At 42.0% G+C, this 22,181-nt stretch overlaps 1 protein-coding gene across 4 annotated transcripts in view; it reads left to right on the top strand.

Annotated features, from left to right (window-relative positions):
* Window positions 1-21,971, top strand: part of LOC143962858 (C-terminal-binding protein 2) — a 33,452-nt gene extending 11,481 nt beyond the window's left edge. For 2 of the 4 annotated variants that reach the window (XM_077472327.1, XM_077472328.1), the window contains 9 exons: window positions 3,549-3,618; window positions 9,355-9,509; window positions 10,790-10,934; window positions 11,049-11,255; window positions 11,406-11,620; window positions 17,141-17,271; window positions 17,367-17,494; window positions 17,585-17,708; window positions 20,902-21,971. In XM_077472327.1, coding sequence (XP_077328453.1) covers window positions 3,570-3,618; window positions 9,355-9,509; window positions 10,790-10,934; window positions 11,049-11,255; window positions 11,406-11,620; window positions 17,141-17,271; window positions 17,367-17,494; window positions 17,585-17,708; window positions 20,902-21,064 — 1,317 coding nt within the window. In that variant the 5' untranslated portion in view covers window positions 3,549-3,569 and the 3' untranslated portion in view covers window positions 21,065-21,971. Of the gene's footprint in view, window positions 1-2,364; window positions 2,480-3,548; window positions 3,619-9,354; window positions 9,510-10,789; window positions 10,935-11,048; window positions 11,256-11,405; window positions 11,621-17,140; window positions 17,272-17,366; window positions 17,495-17,584; window positions 17,709-20,901 lie in introns of those variants that run through there. The other 2 variants (XM_077472329.1, XM_077472330.1) reach the window with 2 other exon arrangements.
* The last annotated feature ends 210 nt before the right edge of the window (window positions 21,972-22,181 follow it).

The raw sequence follows: 22,181 nt of genomic DNA, 5'->3' as shown, positions 1-22,181 counted from the left end.
GGGTCATTTGGGGGTATTTGTACTGTGCTGGCATTATAGTGCCTCAAGAAATGAGGCTGAAAGTACATCAGAATGAATCATATATACCATAGTTGGTAGACTCTATACCTTTCCTACACACTAAAACACACTGATTTGTGTTATTTTCTTCCAAATAAATTTAACGAAATACAATTTGGCCTACATTTATGAAGAGAGATTATTTTTTTTGCAAAATCTTTTATAATGGAAAATATATCTTTTTTTTTTTTTTCAAAATTTTCAGTATTTCATTTACATAGTAAAAAAATAAAAAAAATCCCTATGGTGATAAGATAATTTTAGTTGGGGTACAGTTAAATGACCATGCAATTGGCAGTTAATGTAGCACAGTGGCGAATATCAAAAATGTGGCCTGGTCACGAAGGGGGTAAAACCTTCCGGAGGTCAATTGGTTAAGGAAGTTCTCCCAGGAAATAATTAGAGGAACTGCAGTCTGCTCACATAATTTGTAATAAAAAAAAAACATTTTTGCCATTCTGAAGCTTCCCTCCAACCACTTTGCATATTTTATATATGCTGTGATTCTGTACTCGCCAAATGTGCTGCAGAAATCGTCCTTCACTAACCCTGGCTGCAACCAATTAAACTGTGGGCAGCTGAAGCTGGCGCCTGTTCACTTCCTGGATTTACATACACTCCTCAAGCTCTGCAGCTCTCATTTGCACTCTTATGATTCATCACCCCCCCCCCCCCTTTACCTTCCTGACAAACTCATGAGAGAGAGAGCAAGCTGTGCATGATGTCATAGGACAAGAAGAGTGTAGCATTTAGGTTAAAAACATCCAGTTTATTCTGTCATAATCCACTCGCATTTGAGTAGAAATAAGCAGGCATGTGTAATATATCCACGGGAATCCATTCCGTTCAGCTGGGCAATGGTGATCAGCAGTCCCGGCCTCTCCAGTGGCTTCCGAGGCTGGATGAGACCAGCGCAGCAAATGCATCAGCTGTGACGGACAGGGGGCGTAGTAGAGATTGTGTTCGGAGCATGCATGCTCCATCAGGTATGATGTCATAAGCCTAGGGTAATGACCAGACAAGAAACGTGAAGTTGGCTCTATAAGGTATTTACTGGCAGAAAAAAAAATATTTTGCTATCCAAAGTAAAAACAACAAAGGCAGAAGATTTTAATAGATATGACTGAAGGTCCTCTTTAAACTCTTCTTCCTAAAGTGGGGGTGTTCAATGATTTGCAGCTCATTAACTTCCACCAGAGAGCCCTGACTGGCCCTTGTGGGACAGGAGACTTGAAGGGGAGTTGCTGCCATGGATACCAATTTAGATATGTATTTTCCAAATTCTAAAATGTCAGTTTTCAGTGAAATGTCTTTTTAAGTTAATTAAGACATGACAGATGTGCCCACTATCGTCTGTGTACAAGATTACAATAAGCCAGTGTTTTTCAGATTTTGGTTTCTTGATCATTCTCTCGGTGTTCCTTCACAACAAAACATTTAACTATAATAATGATATCCAGCAAATTGCACTGACAAGCTATTATTGCACTTGCTTTAATGCTTCAGTGCACATCCCTTTTAGATCAACAAAACAGGAAACGTATTTTCTACAATCAAACCTTATCCTGCATCCCTTATAAAAAATAGTTGGTAAACAATTATGAATTTTGCTTCTTCTAGAAACCTGATTTTTAGACTGATCGTAAGGATGCTTGTAATTTGACTGGATTCAGATTTGTGCAGCATGTTGCACGTTTGTTCTACTATGCATAGCCGTTAAACGCAGTAATGGACTTTACTGCAGCTCACAGTAATGTGCAAACATGGTTCACTGAACCATTGATTTTGCAAGAGCGTAGTGTAAATGCAATTTATGTACATATATTCACCCATGTAAGTGTTTAATGTGCTTTTTAATTCTCATATATTGAGTGGGCAGGATAAAAAAAAAAAAAAAAAAATAAATCTATTTACCAATGACCATAAGAGTGTACCTGTGTTTTGACTCTCGTGCATCTTTTCATTGCTGCATATGGCATCTAGAGAATGATTAGGAATACATAATATCCTTATGTGCTGAGTTTGTCATATGCAGAAGCATTTATTTATTCTCTAGCCAAATCTGTAAAGGTGTTGCTAAAATAGGGTTTCTTAGCCTGGTCCGTGTGTCTATGGCCAGCTTTAAATGATATGAACTATCCATGGTAAACAATATTTAAAATGTCTGTCAGTAAAGATTATATGTTCTTTATTTGTGAATGAAAACAGACAGTTTTGAGGATAAGGGTCCCAAAGGACATTGCAAGCTGCTGGACCACATGGTTGTTGTTCTGAGCATACCTGTCAATTAAGCCAGGTGTTCAACATTTTTGTCCCTGCAGGGAAGAAATTAGCTTTGGGGATATGAATATCTGTAGTTCTAACAGCTGCCTGCTAGATTTCTGAACAGTTGCTTATGCAGTTTCTTGCACATTTTAAAGTAAGTCATCTTTGGTATTTGTGGCTTATATCATTCATTTCAACTGGTTACATTTCCTTTAGCCTCTTAAAGCGTTTAATATAAAAAAAAGATACTGTTCCCTTAAAGCATGGTATACAGCACAGTGCTTGTTCTGTGTCATTTGGCCCTCTGTATACCCTAAAAAACCTGGCTGATCCTGCCTGACTATACCCTTGCCTCTGCAAACTGACCACGATAATCATGGCTGCTGAACCCCTGACACCTTGGTTAGTTTTTTGCGTGATTCCGTCATCCACAGCCTGCTCTCTGCAGCTCTCCACTGACCTCCAACCTCCCCCCACCACCCTTCTGCTCATGCTGCTCTCATACCTTCTAATAATTTATTATTCCCTCTGTATCTCTATAAACATGCCTCCCGACGCTGAGCTGATTGTCAGCTCTCTTCCGCCCCCCTCCTCCCCGGCTGACGTCTGCGGGAGGGCTCTGCCCCGCCCACTGCAGCTGTGAGTCAGAGGAATCATTTATTGTTCAGTCAGACAATTCTTGACAAACTTTGTCAAGTCCTCCCTCCTTGCTGTGAGTGACAGGTGATTTACATATCTTGTGCACTAGCCTAAGAGACATGCATTATTTTTTAATTCCCTCCCACTCCTTTCTTCTGCTGCTCTGCAAGGATTGGATGTTCCCCACCTCAGCATGATTTGGCATGCTGAAGTCATGTGGTTACTTTCCGGTCTTTTCACTGGATGTTAGAGATCGTAGCAGAAGTTCAGTGTAAAAAATACACTGGACTGGAGAATAATATGCATATTGATAAGGGGAGTGTAGAGGAGGGTGGGAGTCTACTGACATCACGACTCCAGACAACAGACCCACCCACAGAATATGCAGTTTTTCGGGTCTCAGCAGACAGAGGGGAGACATTTGACAGTTAAAGATGCATGCAGATGGCATGTATATCCTTATAGATAACCCCTATGACAGTTTAGAAAGGATGACATTGGGTTTACATCCACTTTAAACTTATCCTGTTGATGATAAACTTCTGGTACTTGATAGTGAAATTTTATTTTAATTTTTTTTCTAGTAGGTTTCTAAGAACCGAACCATGGACAAACACAAAGTGAAGAGACAACGTCTGGACCGAATCTGTGATGGTTAGAAAATATCATTTATAATTTGTTGTCTTTTGCATTGTTCTATTAACTGGGCTTTTGTTGGACAATTTGGAAAACCCTGTTTTATTGCATAGAATCCTATTCCGTTCTTTAACGTATAACTAAAGGCAAAACCTTTCTTTAGTTTTGGACAGAGTGGAGAGGGATTAGAACCTCCGTTGATTTTTATCACTGTCTGTTCCCCGATTAGGGAGATTCACCCTTTCTATGTGTCCTGTTTTATCATTATCATTGAAAGTAAAAACAAATCCAAAATTTTGGGGTGTCCCCAGAAAAGTAATAGAGGGTAAATCTTTCAATGAGGACACTAGTTCTGGTGACCTGGGGGTCCTCAAGGGATTCCCTTAATTCACAGGGATTTTCTCTCGCATCCTGTTTTGACAATGGCACAGATGGCAAAAAATGAACCAAGTGTTCTAACCCTGCCTTTAGGCTCCATTCACAACTGAGCATACAGGAATCGCAGCAAAACATGGGACGTGTTTGCTATGCCATTTATTTCTTAATGGAACCCTAAACCCGGTGAGATTTTTGCCACGATTCTCGAGCATCAAACATCACAACACAAAATGCTCCTGACTCTGTGCCAAGATTTGCTACACGAGCTTCATTGGAGCATTTTTTGGTGTGGAGGGAGGCTCATTTAATTGAATGGTGGCGCTCCAAAATGCTCCACAGATAAAAAAAATTTTTTTTAAAAAGTGGTGCAGTAGCGGTCACTGCACTATGGTCCGGTAGAAATGGAGCCTTGCTCTAATCTAATCCTTGATCTAAAATGAAAGTTTTGCCTTTTAGTCCACTTTTAAGGCCAAATCTAGCCTAAATGTTTGTTTTGAATAGAGGAAATGGGTTGGGTTCTGTCAGATTGTCACTGCCAGTGAGTCTATTGGGTAGATCATCTTATCGTGTGTGGGGGTTTTTATTTTTTTATTTTATTATTTTTTTTCAGTGACCCCAGAAAAGAGCAAGTAAAAAATAATAATAATAATAATAAAAAAAGTGCTTGCAAAAGGATGTACCTGTCCTGTATGTCCTTGAGTTTTACCAGGATCTTGGCATTTTCTGCCAGTTACCGTATATACTCGAGTATAAGCCGAGATTTTCAGCCTCTTTTTTGAGGCTGAAAGTGCCCCCCTCGGCTTATACTCGAGTCATCGCTGTCTGCCCGCTCGATCAGCGTGTCGAGCAGACAGACAGCAGCCATTCTATAGTTCAAAAGCCGCGCCTCCGGCTCCGCCTTCGCCTGTGATAGGCGGAACACTGAATTTCCCAGCAGCCTGTGTTCCGCCTATCACGGACATCGTATCATCCTCGTACTACGGACGAGGATGATACGATGTACGTGATAGGCGGAACACAGGCTGCTGGGAAATTCAGTGTTCCGCCTATCACAGGCGAAGGCGGCGGCGCAGCTTTTGAATTTTACAATGGCCGCCGAGGCGCCGACGAAGGGGGCACGGGACGGAGGCAAGGCACGGCACGGGACGGGACGGAGGCAAGGCACGGCGGCGAGGCACGGAGGCAAGGAGGCTCGGGACAAAGGCTCGGGACACAGGTAGGCTGGACACACACACACACACACACACACACACACACACACACACACACACACACACACACACACACACACACACACACACACACACACACACACACGGATGGATACACACACACACGGATGGAGACACACACACACAGGGATGGATGGATGGATGGAGACACACACACACAGGGATGGATGGATGGATGGATGGAGACACACACACACAGGGATGGATGGATGGAGACACACACACACAGGGATGGATGGATGGATGGATGGAGACACACACACACAGGGATGGATGGATGGATGGATGGATGGAGACACACACACACAGGGATGGATGGATGGATGGATGGATGGAGACACACACACACAGGGATGGATGGATGGATGGATGGAGACACACACACACAGGGATGGATGGATGGATGGACACACACAGGGATGGATGGACGGACACACAGGGATGGACGGACACACAGGGATGGACGGACACACAGGGATGGACGGACACACAGGGATGGACGGACACACACACAGGGATGGACAGGCATGTCTTACCCTCGGCTTATACACGAGTCAATAAGTTTGCCAGTTTTTTTGGGGGTAAATTGGGGGCCTCGGCTTATATTCGGGTCGGCCTATACTCGAGTATATACGGTAATACTGAGTTCTGCCCAAAAGTAGAACTTCCGCTTGTTCAGCTGCTGACTTCTAATATTTGCAGTAGTGGGCGGACCTCCGCATTTAAGCTTCCTTTTTTTTTTTTTTTTGTAAACGTGATCCAATCAATTTTACAAGGAGCAGAAGGAGGCTCATCAACCCCACATCTGCAATAAGTATCCATACAGTAAAAACCAGATGGGTTCTAGCCTTTCCTTACCTATCATAAAAGTTTGTTTCTTTTATTTTATGATGCCTTTCCTGAGCTCCCCACCACATGTTGTGGCCGCCTAACTGTGAATGTACATCATTACTTTGATGTTAAATACTGTTATGGCAGCAGCTAGCTGCCATGTCCTCCTCCCCTCTTCTTTTTTTTTTTTTTTTTCCCCCGTTAGGCGGCCAGCATTCCGGTAAGTCCTTTATAGGTGGCGGGAGAGGTGCCCCTCCCACTAATTCCTGCCCAATTCCCAGCTTACTGCAGCCGTCGGTAAGCCGGAAGAGATCTGATGTGGCTGATGGCTAGGCAGGAAGTTGAGTGAGGGCAAGATAGGTCAATAAAGAGGTCCTGTTCTTATTTCTATTACAAGGGATGTTTACATTCTTTGTAATAGGGATAAAAGTGATTGAAAAAAATAAAATAAAGGGACAATGTAAAAATTAAAATGAAAAGCAAAAAAGGAAAAATAAAAATGTAAATGCTCCATCCCCCAGCAACATCCCCCGCCCCCCCACCCTCGTGATCTGGTCCTGAGCTCTGTTACCGTGGCAGCGGGACCCGCAGCGATCGGGCCACAGAGCTGAAGAACGAGGAGAGGCAAGTGTAAACAAACCTCTCGTTTCCTAGTGAGCCTGTCGCTGATCGTCTGTTCCCTGTCATAGGGTAAGATGATCAGTGACGTCGCACGCCAAGCCACGCTCCCTACAGTAAAAAACACATACTTAACCCCTACACTGCCCCCTAGTGGTTAACCCCTTTACTGCCAGTGACATTTTTACAGTAATCGGTGCATTTTTAATCGCACTGATCGCTGTATTAATGCCAATGGTCCCAAAAATGTGTCAATATTGTCCGACATAATGTCGCAGTCACAATAAAAATCGCTGATCGCCGCCATTACTAGTAAAAAAAATAAATAATAATTTATAAAAATGCCATAAAACTATCCCCTATTTTGTAGACGCGTTAACTTTTGCGCAAACCAATCAAAAGCTTATTGCGATTTTGGGGAAAAAAAATACTAATGTATCGGCCTAAACTGAGGGAAATTTTTTTTATATATATTTTTAGGGGATATTATAGCAAAATGTAAAAAATATTGCATCTTTTTTCAAAATTGTCGCTCTATTTTTGTTTATAGCGCAAAAAATAAAAACCGCAGAGGTGATCAAATACCACCAAAAGAAAGCTCTATTTGTGGGGGGAAAAAGGACGCCAATTTTGTTTTGTCAGTTAAAGCAACGCAGTGCCAAATTGCAAAAAGGGGCTTGGTCCTTTAGCGGGGCTTAAGTGGTTAAAGTGTGTGTGTGTGTGTGTTTTTATTATTTTATTTTTTTTCTTCCCCTTTCCCTCCAAGTTGCGTTTGAAAGACTGGTGCGCAAATACAGTGTTGCATAAAATATTGCAGCGATTCTCTAGTGTCTCTGCTAAAAAATATATATCTAATGTTTGGGGTTCTATGTAATTTTCTAGCCAAAATTTTAGATTTTTACTTGTAAACAAAAAAATGTCAGAAAAAGGCCCGGTCAGCAAGTGGTTAATAAAATACTAGTCTCCTTTCTGTTCCTGCTGACCAGTGGCTTTAATACTTTGAAATCTAGAACAAATATACCTTTATCTTTACCTCTCATATGAGTAAGTGTACTGTTTCGGTAACTCAGAATGTAAAGTAAGACACTAGTATTTACAGAAAAATAATTTTATTTCAGGTACTTGTATAGCACTGTCCATTTATGCAGCGCTTTACACATATATTGTACATTTGGCTCCATATTGCTGGTATGACCGGTTCTCCTTTAAAAGTAAAAGTTGCTAGCGTAGTCTTAACTGCCGCCATGTTCTTGCCAAATAAATCATGCTATTAAATATGGAAAAGTTAGTAAGAATGTGCAAAAATGCATGGGCAGACGCTGATTGCCATCTGATGACATGCATGTGCATGGCCCTGAACGCAGACAGTGTGAGTTAAGGGAAACGCACCAACACAGATGTCAGATTAAGAGTAGCGGCTGTGTCTCCGTGCAGCCGCCCCATCTGATTTAACATCGGTGGGACTGCCTGCACAGGGATGCACAGAGCACCTGTGTATGCCCAAGCAGATAAACGCAGCCCTCCATGAGCGTGCACGTCAGTACTTCCCATGTATCTACTCTTGAACACTTGCTGTTTTCTGGGATGTTGGTTATGGTGCCTTTGAGCAAATCTACAGTGCAAGACACCCAGACATATTTTCACAGTTTCACTTAATCCTATTGGGCTGCTGTCTGATCCTGGTTTAATTATCCTTAAACAAGAAGGATGTGCTGCAGGCTTCTTTTTCTTGGTTCCCTTTAACTGTCACTTTTGCAGGATTTTCTGGGATATCTTAAACACCCCCCCCCCTTCTTTTTTTTTTTTTTTAAACTTTTCCTCTATTGCATGCTTCTTAAAAATGCTTAAAGAGGAAGTAAACCCTGATGAGTTTACTTCCTCTTTCATTCCCTGCAAAGGTAAAGCATAATGGACTACTATGCATCGCGTAGTAGTCCATTATGTGTCACTTGCCTGACACAGGAGCCAGCAAAGTCACCGCTGTCCCCTGTAGTCCAGCGCATCCATCTTCTCGGTGGGTCTTGCTGCTCTGCCGATGTCATTCGGCGAAGCCGCAATTACATCACTTCCGCACATGCGCACGGGAGCTGCCACGCGTGGCATATTCGCAGTTGGTGCCGCGCTCAGTGCGCCTGCGCGCCGTTGTCTGACACATGCCCCGTAGACAGCGGTGCCTGTCTTTCGGCAAATATCTCCTAAACCGTGTAGGTTTAGGAGATATTTCTTGGACCTACAGGTAAGCCTTAATCTAGGCTTACCTGTAGGTCAAAGTGTGTTGTAAGGGTTTACAACCACTTTAAGCTCCTCCCTTATTTTGTCCTAGCTTTTCTAATGTATAAGAAGTCATGGTAAGAGCAGCCATTCCCTTTATAATGGAGAGGGTCTTCCATTTTTATTTTTCCTTTCTCTGCCACTTAAAAAAAAAAAAAAAAAAAAAAAAAAAAAACTATACTCTTGTATCTATAGTTGTTTTTTTTTTTTTTTTTTTTTTTTTTTTTTCTTTTTTTACTGGAAAGGATTTTATGGCAAATTAAAAAATCATTTAATTAGACCGAACAATATTTTGAACTAAATATTAGTAAAGTGATGGAATAACATCAAGACTTTCTCAACATTATTTTAGTGGTCGCTCTAAAGGTATTACTGTAATGCAGGTAGACTTGCTGTATATTTATTATTGTTTGCCTTTTTGTAGGTATCCGACCACCAATCCTTAATGGTCCTATGCCAGTCCGTCCTTTGGTGGCTCTTTTGGATGGAAGAGACTGCACAGTTGAAATGCCTATATTAAAGGATGTGGCTACAGTGGCATTCTGTGATGCTCAATCTACACAAGAAATTCATGAGAAAGTAATATTTTTTTTCAGTTCTTCAAAAATTCTCTTACTAATGGAATAAAAACCCTTTTGGTTTCACTGGTTTTTGTGCCTTGCTGTTAGAATTAAGACACAGCAAGACTATGTTTAGACATGCAAATGGCAACAAATTTAGGTGTTTACATGCTGCGGTCAAGATGCTTCACGCCCGTGGCAAAATATATTCAATATATTGTGACCAGCTATCGATAAGCTCGCTAAATAGGGAAGTGCTGCATACGCCCCTCAACTGCTTGTAAAGCACATGGTTGCAGTACATTTTTGGGAAAAAACAGGGCTAAATCAGGAGGTGAGGAGGCATTACATTGCCTTCTAACTTCCTGTCAATCGCCTCTGAAAGGTAATCCGAACGCAGACCACTCTACAGAGGAGCAATGGATTTAGACCTAAATACAGCCTATGTTTAATCCTTTTTTTTTTTTTTTTTTTCCCCTCAGACATTCTGTGTGCAGTGGATTTACAATATCTTTCCCTAACCATTTAAAGCCCTTTAATGGATATTTTTTCCCAAAAGAGAACCACATTCATAGTTAGAATTTTGTTTGTTCAAGAAAATGTTTCCATCCTGCTCCTTCAAATTGTTTTCATCACTACAAAGAAAAACAAAGTTGTATGACCAGCTTAAAGTTGGGTACACACTATTATAAGAAAATCGGGCGAATGTTCATGCGATTTATTTATTTTTCTCGATGTTTTCATAGCAAATCGGAAACCAATGAACGAAGATTTGTAAGATCATTCTCATACGACAAAGGCTTTTTTTTTTTTTTTGTGGTATTTTTCTTGTACAAAAATCGTACGAAACCAGTACACCTTTGAAAAAATGGTTTGTTCTGTTCCCGTACGAGATACATTTTGGTGTTTGTCCCTTTGGGAATTTTCGTACGAACATTTGGAATCAGCTGTGGAAAGTTGTGTACGACTGTATGAAAGTTTGTACAGAAATTCTTTGGACGAAAATGTTTCCTGATTTTCTTATAGTGTGTACGAGCCGTTACGCCCTCATTGGCGCTTCAGACTTGCATTTTAACCAGCCAGTAGGCTGCAGCTTCTGTGACTCCAGTAGTTCTACTGTTCTTAGAGCATTTACGTCATAGCCCACGTCCCAATAGCTGTTTATGCTGGCCATATGAGATTCTCATCACTAGGATAATGACAAGCAAATGTAATTATCCATGCTTTGATGTTTTTTTTTTTATTTATTATTTTTTTTTTTCTATAACCAGTGTTTTCTTCGCCATGCTTTTTGTATAGGTATTAAGCGAAGCTGTGGGAGCCCTTATGTATCACACAATTTCCCTATCTCGAGAGGACTTGGAGAAATTCAAGGCACTTCGTATCATCATAAGGATTGGCAGTGGATATGACAATATTGATATTAAGTCTGCAGCTGAATTAGGTAAATTGGAAGTAGTTTTTTTTTTTTTTTTTTTTTTTTTTTTATTATCTTGCATAGTCGTATAAGACTAATATTACTGATTATGGCATTTTTTATTTTTATTTTTTCCCCTAGGGATTGCAGTTTGCAATGTTCCCTCGTCGTCAGTAGAGGAGACAGCTGATTCAACCCTCTGCCACATTCTGAACCTGTACCGACGGGTCACATGGTTACACCAAGCTATGAGGGAGGGGAACCGAGCATCCAGTGTGGAACAAATAAGAGAGGTGGCTGGTGGAGCTGCCAGAATCCGTGGGGAGACTTTAGGAATCATTGGACTTGGTAAAACTCAGTCTAGTAAACACATAGACTTCAACATTAATAGTCATCTAATTGATTAGTATAGTCAGCAATGTTTACATTTTATATTATTTTGGTTTGTACATTGGGACATTTATCATGAATGACTTTTTATGGCCTATTGGTTTGTAGGTCGGGTTGGACAAGCTGTTGCTCTGCGCGCAAAAGCATTTGGATTTACTGTCATATTTTATGATCCCTATCTTTCGGATGGAGTAGAGCGCTCTTTAGGTCTGCAGAGAATGGGAACTCTTCAGGAACTGCTAATGCATAGTGACTGCATTACACTTCACTGCAGTCTGAATGAGCACAACCATCACCTCATTAATGATTTCACCATAAAGCAGGTATGCCACCTTTTTTGAGCAGCTTTTTTAGGTTTATATGCTTGTGAAATGCACACTGCTTGAAATATGTGACATTTAAAAGATTTCAATGCTTTGAATAATTTTCAAACAACCTTGTGTGGTTCTGGAGATTTCAGAATTCAAAGCTGGTGCAGTGGTTTCTCCTAAAATAGAAAAGCTGTACAATGTCATATATGTTTAATCCATTTTTATTGGTTTTTGCAAAGTGGAACAGTGTGGTACATACAGAAAATTCCAGTACAATATAGGACAAGCAGAGAAAGCTTATGAAAAAGGAAAACAGGGCAAAATGAAGAGTCAAGAGCATATCTTGGGAGGTAACAAAACAGGCCAACAAGCACAGAAACCTATAGAAATGTTGCATTGATGGCCACAACTAGTGTAACCAAATACAATTTGTACAGACATATTGGGTTCAGTAAGAGTCTTTGTACATGGACACGAAGAGGGCTCCTAGAAGGGAGTGATGGTTATGATCTAGTCAAGGTAAGCCCATAACCTTTCACAAGGGCCAGGGAGACCATCTTGTCTGTAGACTTTAATATCAATAAGAAACATATTGTGGATATGAGTAGATGTGAAAAGATAGAAATTGACAATATGGTAGAAAGAAAAAAGGAGGGGGGAAGGGTAGAGGGAACTCGGAGCTGCCCCAAAAGTTACAAACTATAGTACATAGGGTCTCTGGTTACCTATCCCCAGAAAGCCTGTCAGTTATAGGAAGCCAAGTCGGAGGAGTACATGAAATAAGTCCATATGGTCCATGTTAAATTATTGGTTTCTGACTTGCTATTTTCCCAGGAGATCACCTGCTCTGAGTGACACAATGTCATATTTAAATGGTTTATTTTTTTACAGTCGGAGATATTCCATGGCTTCTGGACATCCTGCAGTAATCGTTCATATTTTGTAAACCGTAGAAGCAATTACTATGTTCGGAATCTTTTATAATTATCATCTAATGAAACCCTACTTTATCTTAAACTAGAGAAATTTTATAGTGCATGCTGTAGATATGAGTATATCAAAAAGGAGTAATATAGTAAAGTGGTTGTAAACCCTTACAAACCACTTTGACCTACAGGTAAGCCTAGATTAAGGCTTACCTGTAGGTCCAAGAAATATCTCCTAAACCTGTACGGTTTAGGAGATATTTACCCGAAGACCGCCACCGCTGTCTACGGCGCATGTGCCGTAGACAGCGGTGCACTGGGCAGACTGCGGCGATATGCCGCGAGTGCCGTCTCCCGTGCGCATGCGCGGGAGTGACGTCATTGAGGCTCCGGCGAATCACAGCGCTGGAGCCAAGGGACCCGGAAGTCGCTCCGGGATCCATGGCAGCCGCAAAGAGGAAGACTGAGGACCGCTTCGGGGGCTTCGTTCTCAGGTAACTTTATGCTATGCATACTAGCTCATTATGCCTTTGCCTTGCAGGCTGTGGTTTTTTTTTTTTTTTTTTTTCCCCCGTTTACTTCATCTTTAAAGGCAATAGGGAAAACTATTTAAAAGCAAATTAAACAGTAGCAATGTGTTACTCCTTTTTGTCTGTGTTATGATATAATAATACAACTGTCTTCCCTGAGGCTTGTTTACATTTAGCGGTGAAAACCCCAATACAGAATTGACACTTGCCTTTCTTTGCATAATGGGGAGAATGGCAGACACAAAGTCTTGGGCAGTGAAACGTTACAAAGTAAATGTGCACTAAACCATCGCAACCTTTCCTATTTCAAATTTAAGAACAGTGGAAGTTGAAATCCTTTTTGCTGTTCTCAGATACTGTGTTTTGTCCTTTTTGATTTAGTCTGGCAATCTTGACTTTTTGTATAAGCTTTGATTTCTGTGAGAAATCTTTTTTTTTTTTTTTTTTTTGTGTCAGTGAAATCATGAAAAATAGTTCCTTTCAAATCTAAAACACCTTTTTTCAATTACCACTAATATATACACTCATTCAAAAATGTTTTAAAAGTTTTTTTTTTTGTGTTTTTATTTTTTATTTATTTATTTATTTATTTATTTTTACAAATTCTTTTAATTAGCTGAACTACAGCCATAGAAAATATAACCATAAACGTCTGGTAGTCTTAACTGCTGAACAGTATAGTAAACTGGGGTCGGTAACATGTATAGGCTGAGTGAGGTAAAGCAATTCACTATAGCAGCCAAAAATAGGTCCAGTCTGCGAAAGGGCGTGAGCAAGGCCTAAAACAGAAAGGTCTTGAGACCGGAAGTGGGCACCATTCAGTAGCAATAATATGGCTTCAATGAGGGCTGATAAAATGCCTGTTCACGGCAGAGAAAGAACTTCTTGGACTTTTATAAAAAGAGGAGGGAGGAAGAAGAGTGATAAGAGAAACAGGAAAACAATTAGTGGTTTTTGATTGTCACCTTGACAAATTCAAAACCGTTTTTGGCGATTCTTGAAGGACAGTGTAGAGTAGACAGTGAAGGTTAACCCCTTACTCTGCATTAATTTTCAAGGCTGCCACAGTACTTTTGTGTTTTGGTTGGACACTTGTTTTCAGGGTGTTTGTGAGGGTGGCCTCACAATTTGATTATGTTTATCATGTCTTCGATTCCGCAATGCATCACGATTACTGCCTATACTTTTATGTGGGCGTGGAAGATTGCTGGCGAATGGTGGCGAGGCAGACATGAGGAGAGATGGTGTGCTTGGATGACTTCAAGGGGTGTGTGTGGGGGGGGGGGGGGGGGGGGATTGTGTACAGTATACAGAGGTGGGGGTGTGTGTGTGGGGGGGGGGGTTGTACAGTATACAGGTGTGTGGGTGAGGGTAATGGACAGTATACAGGTGTGTGGGGGAGGGTAATGGACAGTATACAGGTGTGTGGGGGAGGGTAATGGACAGTATACAGGTGTGGGTGGGGGAAGGGAGTGAACAGTATACAGGTGTGGGTGGGGGGGAAGGGAGTGGACAGTATGCAGGTGTGGGTGGGGGGAAAGGGAGTGGACAGTATACAGGTGGGGGGGAAAGGTAGTGGACAGTATACAGGTGGGGGGGAAAGGGAGTGGACAGTATACAGGTGGGGGGGAAAGGGAGTGGACAGTATACAGGTGTGGGTGGGGGGGAAAGGGAGTGGACAGTATACAGGTGTGGGTGGGGGGGGGGGGGGGAAGGGAGTGGACAGTATACAGGTGTGGGTGGGGGGGGGGGGAAGGGAGTGGACAGTATACAGGTGTGGGTGGGGGGGGGAAAGGGAGTGGACAGTATACAGGTGTGGGTGGGGGGGGGGAAAGGGAGTGGACAGTATACAGGTGTGGGTGGGGGGGGGGAAAGGGAGTGGACAGTATACAGGTGTGGGTGGGGGGGGGGGGGGAAAGGGAGTGGACAGTATACAGGTGTGGGTGGGGGGGGGGGGGAAAGGGAGTGGACAGTATACAGGTGTGGGTGGGGGGGGGGGAAAGGGAGTGGACAGTATACAGGTGTGGGTGGGGGGGGGGGAAAGGGAGTGGACAGTATACAGGTGTGGGTGGGGGGGGGGGGGGAAAGGGAGTGGACAGTATACAGGTGTGGGTGGGGGGGGGGGGGAAAGGGAGTGGACAGTATACAGGTGTGGGTGGGGGGGGGGGGAAGGGAGTGGACAGTATACAGGTGTGGGTGGGGGGGGGGGAAAGGGAGTGGACAGTATACAGGTGTGGGTGGGGGGGGGGGAAAGGGAGTGGACAGTATACAGGTGTGGGTGGGGGGGGGAAAGGGAGTGGACAGTATACAGGTGTGGGTGGGGGGGGGAAAGGGAGTGGACAGTATACAGGTGTGGGTGGGGGGGGGGGGAAAGGGAGTGGACAGTATACAGGTGTGGGTGGGGGGGGGGGGAAAGGGAGTGGACAGTATACAGGTGTGGGTGGGGGGGGGGGGAAAGGGAGTGGACAGTATACAGGTGTGGGTGGGGGGGAAAGGGAGTGGACAGGTGTGTAGGTGGGGGCAGAGCAGTGGACAGGTGTGTAGGTGGGGGCAGAGCAGTGGACAGGTGTGTAGGTGGGGGCAGAGCAGTGGACAGGTGTGTAGGTGGGGGCAGAGCAGTGTACGGGTGGGGGAAGAGCAGTGTACAGTATAAGGGATGGGAAGGGGTGTACGGTATACAGGTGCATGTGTAGGTGGGGGGACTTACAGTAGTATACAGGTGGGAGGGGGGCGGTCGGTCCCATAATACAGCTGTGTAGACAGGTCGGTGCCCCCTGGCAGTAGGTCCTCCTATTACACATGAGGCAGTCAGGCTGTGTGAAGAGGTGACTCACCGTCAGGCTGAGGACAATCTGTGTGATGAGTACAGGGCTCCATCCCAGCTTCTAACATCACTAGACACAGACTCCCCTCTTCTCTATTACCGACCACAGACTCCGCCCTCTTCCTGACTCTGGACACCCCAAACCCGCCTCCTAGGCGATGTCATACGGAGCTAACTTATTCTTCTTTCCACCTTAGTGTCACAGGACTCCACGCGCAGTCCTCCGTCCCCCTAGCCCCGCGCTGGATGACATCAGGAGAGGCCGGGTGTGCCTGGATGACGTCAGTCGGGCAATCACAATTCAGCTGATCTCTGCATCGATAAAGAATAATTGAAGGCTGAATTGTGATGCATTGATGGGACAATTAATTTCAACACCCCTAATAGATATACTGGAATAATTAACCACTTGCCGACCATGTGGGCGGCTCGTAAGACACAATTGCATATCTGTATGCCGGCATTCTCTCACGGGTTCAGGAAACGTGCATCCCCCTGGCCGAATCCCTCTGTAATTGGATGCATTGAGATTTTGTCAATGGGTCACAGACCAGAGCCCTGTACAGAGGGAATGATCTGTTTTTCCTTCTGCCAGATATTACACACATTAACCCCTTAATCTCCTTAGATGTTAACCTCTTCCAAGCCAGTGTCATTAGTACAGAGATGGTGTATATTAACACTGTATTGATGTCATTGGAGGTATGAGTGTACCTCCCAGTCAGATTGCCTCCCGTACTATCAGTCACACTAGAAGTAGTTAATCTCCGTCATTGCACGTAGAACAAAAAATGTATAAAAATTCCAGTATAAATACAATAGTTTGTAGATGCTATATCTTTTACACAAACCAATAAATATGTTGGTTTCTGTAAAAGATATAGCATACCATACCAAAGACATGAAGCGGAATATATTTTGGGTTAAAATTTTATGAAGAAATTAAAGTAAAAGTAAATAGTGTGGGTGTGTTTTTTTTTTTTTTTTTTTTTTTTTTAAATTTTTTTTCCCTTTCCTCAATTTTCAGTCTTTTTTCAATTATATAATAAAAGGTAACAAAAAACAATGGTGATCAAATACCACCAAAAGAGCTCTATTTTTTTGGGAATAAAAACTCCCAGAGCTCAAATGATTAAACCAGTGTTGGATCTTTTTAGTAAAAGTAATGTGGAGTTCTGTGCTTGCTCAATAATTTTGTGCTCTGTTCTTACATTTTTTTTTATTTTTTTTTTTTTTTTTACATTTTATACAGATGCGGCAGGGTTGCTTCTTGGTAAACACAGCTCGTGGAGGACTTGTGGATGAGAAAGCGCTAGCCCAGGCTTTAAAAGATGGCCGAATCCGTGGTGCTGCGCTGGATGTCCATGAGTCTGAACCTTTTAGGTGTGTATTTTGTTTTCTAATCTGATATATTTATTATTTCGCGCTGATAAATAATGGCAAAACATTACTACTCTAATTCAATGTCCACCTTTTAGCTTTTCTCAGGGAGCTTTAAAAGATGCCCCTAATTTGATCTGTACCCCACATACTGCTTGGTACAGTGAGCATGCTTCAATTGAAGCAAGAGAAGAGGCAGCTAAAGAAGTTCGTAGAGCCATTGCAGGTATATATAGAAAAAAAAGAAAATTGAATTGTTATAAAGTATGTAGCATTGTTTAATATTTATTGTCTTTTGATTTTCCTTTTTTTGTAGGTCCAATTCCAGATTGCTTGAGAAATTGTGTAAATAAGGAGTATTTGATGGCAGCTGCACAGTGGTCAGGAATGGAGTCTGTTCATCCAGAGCTTAATGGGGGGGCAGCAGCAGCAGGATATAGGTAAGTGGAATTCAAGTAAGTTATCTGGAAATATTACATTAACGTAGTCACTACCCCTATGCGTCTTCATAATAAAACACGCAAGCCTCATTTGAAACCATATCATTTGAATCCATTCTTTTTAAGCAGATTTTATGTACTTATCTGAGGGTCATCATACATGTTACAATTGGGTTGTAAATCAACTTTAGGTTTACCATATTTATGTAATATAAGGGCTTTCCTGAAGTATCCAAATCAGGTAGGGCCTTGAGCTACATTGTTCATGGTAGATCTAAAGGAGATTGTACAATCAGATTGTAATGTGTGTGGTGAGCTTTGATTTTCATATTGTTAAAGATTAAAAGGTTACAAGCATATGATAAACTGATGAAACCTGGTCAATGGAACTTGTTTGGTAAACAGTAAATTAGTTCACTCTGGTGACATGAATATTTTGTTTTAAATACTTGCTGACTGCACACTGTAGTTTTACTGCTACAGTCTGGGCCGGCTGTGCGGAATCATGTATATATTTGTGATTCTGCATTTCCAGGTATACAGTTAACCTTTTGATTGCCCCAAAAGTTAAACCCTTCCAAGCCAATGTTATTAGAACAGTGTTGGCGTATATTAACACTGATCACTGTATTAGTGTCACTGGCAGTCATTGCCCACAAAGTGTTAGTGTCAGATTGCCCCCAGTACCGCCATAAGTCGCTGATCACTGCTATTACTAGTGTAACAAAATTAAAATAAAAATTCTAGTATATATCTCATAGTTTGTATACTCTATAACTTTCATGCAAACCAATATACACTTATTGGGATTTTTTTTTTTTTCTATTTTTACCAAAGTCATGTAGCAGAATACACTTTGGCCTATTATCTCACAAAAGTGAGTACACCCCTCACATTTTTGTAAATATTTTATATCTTTTCATGTGACAACACTGAATAAATGACACTTTGCTATAATGTAAACAAAGTAGTGAGTGTGCAGCTTGTAGAACAGTGTGAATTTGCTGTCCCCTCAAAATAACACACAGCCATTAATGTCTAAACAACTGGCAACAAAAGTGAGCACATACATAAGTGAATGTCCAAATTGGGCTCAAAGTGTCAATATTTTGTGTGGCCACCATTATTTTCCAGCACTGCCTTAACCCTCTTGGGCATAGAGTTCAACAGAGCTTCACAGGTTGCCACTGGAGTCCTCTTCCACTCCTCAATGACATTGTGGCGCTGGTGGATGTTAGACCTTGCGCTCCTCCACCTTCCATTTGAGGATGCCCCACAGATGCTCAATAGGGTTTAGGTCTGGAGACCTGCTTGGCCAGTCCATCACCTTTACCCTCAGCTTCTTCAGCAAGGCAGTGGTCATCTTGGAGGTGTATTTGGGGTCGTTGTTATGTTGGAATACTGTCCTGCGGCCCAGTCTTCGGAGGGGGGAGATCATGCTCTGCTTCAGTATGTCGCCGTATGATTGCCGCCACACACACTTGACACTGGAACCATGTCCTGTTATCTGATGAGACCAAAATAAGTTTATCTTGGTCTCATCAGATAACAGGACATGGTTCCAGTAATCCATGTCCTTGGTCTGCTTGTCTTCAGCAAACTGTTTACAGAATTTCTTGTGCATCATCTTTAGAAGAGGCTTCCTTCTGGGACAACAGTTATGCAGACCAATTTGATGTAGTGTGTGGCGTATGGTCTGTGCACTAACAGGCTGACCCCCACCCACCCCTTCAACCTCTGCAGCAATGCTGGCAGCACTCATACGTCTATTTCTCAAAGACAACCTCTGGATAGGACGCTGAGCATGTGCACTAAACTTCTTTGCTCGACCATGGCAAGGCCTGTTCAGAGTGGAACCTGTCCTGTTAAACTGATGTATAATCTTGGCCAACGTGCTGCAGCTTTGTTTCAGGGTTTTGGCAATCTTCTTATATCCTAGGCCATCTTTTATATAGAGCAACAATTTTTTTTTTTTCAGATCCTCACAGTTCTTTTCCCTGAGGTGCCATGTTGAACTTCCAGTGACCAATATGAGAGAGTGAGAGCGATAACACCAAATTTAACACACCTGAGACCTTGTAACACTAACAAGTCACATGACACCGGGGAGGGAAAATGGCTAATTGGGCCCAATTTGGACATTTTCACTTAGGGGTTTACTCACTTTTGTTGCCAGCGGTTTAGACAATAATGGCTGTGTGTTATTTTGAGGGGACAGAATATTTACACAGTTATACAAGCTGTACACTCACTACTTGTAGAAAAGTGTAATTTCTTCAGTGTTGTCACATGGAAAGATATAATCAAATAATTACAAAAATGTGAGGGGTGTACGTGCTATGAGATACTGTGTGAAGAAATTTAGATTTTTTTGAATTATTATATTGGATATGTTTTATAACAAAGTACTATATCTGTTTTTTCACTTATAGGGCAAAAATAAAAAACCAAGTGGTGCTCAAATACCACCAAAATAAGGCTCTCTTTGTGGGGGGGAAAAAAAGATATATAAATTTTTGTTTGCATACCACACAATTGGCAGCTAAAGTAGTGCAGTGCCAAATAGCAAAAATGGTCTGGTCATAAGAGTGGTAATGTTTTCCAGAGCTGAAGTAGTTATATATATATATATATATATATATATATATATATATATATATATATATATATATATATATATATATATATATATATATATATAAATATTAAGGTTTTCAGAGGTAAAAATTACGTGTGGGATTCTAAAACGACATGCATACCTCCATGCTGCAGTGTTGTCTGATGCAGTGACATGAGAACTGATCACTCAGTTTAGATGTCAGTTACCCCTCTCTACTCTGTCCCACCAGTGCTCACTGGAGCACTGTCCTGGAGAAGGGGCAGGAGCGACTGGCTCAGGCTGTGCGCTGAGAGGCTGAGCCAGCTGCCGGTCAGACTTCTGGGTGGATCGCTTGCTTGTTCGCAAGGAAGCTGTCTCATATCAACATTTCACTGGACCAGCCAGCAAGGAAGCAACATCAGGAGAAGGTGTGGTCTTCTAATGATCCCGAAATTGGCAAGTTGTTGCTAGTGTGACATGCGCCTCAGGCATTACTATTGACTATTTTTTGAGAATCTGTTTGCTACTGCTGTGCATTTCCTACTGGCATAGTTGGAGCTTCTTTCTCAGTTTTGTTGCTATCTCTCATTGCAGGTTTCCCCCAGGAGTTGTTGGAGTAGCTGCCTCGGGACACCCAGCTACAGTGGAAGCACTGGTGGCTGCCTCACACCCGTTAATCCCCACTGTTTCTCACACTCCGTCACCTGGACAGACCACCAAACCTGACCCAGACAGAGAGATTCCTACTGACCAGTAGCAATACTGTGTCTAGTTTGGTCTCCTTTGTTTATTTTGTTTGTTATGCTTTTTTTTTTTTTTTTTTTTTTTTTTTAAACCACCACTCCCATATTTGTGCTCTGTTTCCCCCTCAGTGTAGTTTGGGGGTCAAGGGCAGGAATCCCAGGTTTTTTCAGCAGCTTTACCCGGTTGATGGAATCAGGCTGCAAGCCCTGAGGTGTATCATCTCTCCTCACACCGGAAAGGAGAATGTTCTTACCAATGTCTGGAAACCTTTAGATAATGCCTTTCAACAGATCTATTTTTTAACTGATTTAGTTTTAAGTGAAATATGATACGGGTGGGTTGTGCTTCTGTGTGCTGGGGTATGCTGATCTCTTCTGCTTCCTCTAGTACAAGACATGCCCGGTTGTCTCAGGGAGCTGAGGCATCACCAAATTTTTTTTATTAGTAGTAGGTGTCTGCATGTTACCCCCTTAGTGCTGGAGGACCTGTAATGTGTTCTTTTATAGTCTGTTGCTCTCCTCTTTACCCAAGGGTTGACTAAGGCGGGGGGGTGTTTATATCATCTGTTTTATAAGAGAATTAATCTTCATCAAGGATTTATGTGAAATGAATTAAATGATTTGCAAAGTTTCTACATTGGGTTCTAATGGTCCTTGTTACCATCTCTGTGTAGAAGGAAACGGTAACTGGATAGCAACTGGTGTTTTAATTGCACACCAGCTGAAAGTCTTATGATTTTTTTTTTTAAATGCTGAGCATGGGCATTCATTCAGTTGTTCACCATTAAATCTTTTTGATGTACTAAGAGTATAACAGCATTGTTTCAGGATTTTTCATACTCCATATTTAATTTAGAGGTATAATTTCATAGCTGCACAGGCATTTTATTAAAGAAAATCATCGCTGGAGATGGGGTGTAATCAGTGTATGTAGGTTTTTTTTTTTGTCTTGTTTTTTATATATATATATTATTGCGCATCTTAATATTTTCATTTGCCACAGGATTGAGTTAATGTGCAAAGCATTTATTTGACTTTGCATAATTGGCTATATGGATGTTGTAGCTGCTCTTTCCTCTAGCCCAGGGGTCTCCAAACCTTTCAAACAAAGGGCCAGTGTACTGTCCTTCA

The sequence above is a fragment of the Lithobates pipiens genome, unplaced genomic scaffold (assembly GCF_037356315.1).
Source record: "Lithobates pipiens isolate NorthernLeopardFrog02 unplaced genomic scaffold, aLitPip1_a1.2 Scaffold_8, whole genome shotgun sequence".
NCBI lineage: Eukaryota > Metazoa > Chordata > Amphibia > Anura > Ranidae > Lithobates > Lithobates pipiens.
The sequence above is the reverse complement of the archived record's forward strand: the minus strand, read 5'-3'. Positions and strand labels throughout refer to the sequence as shown.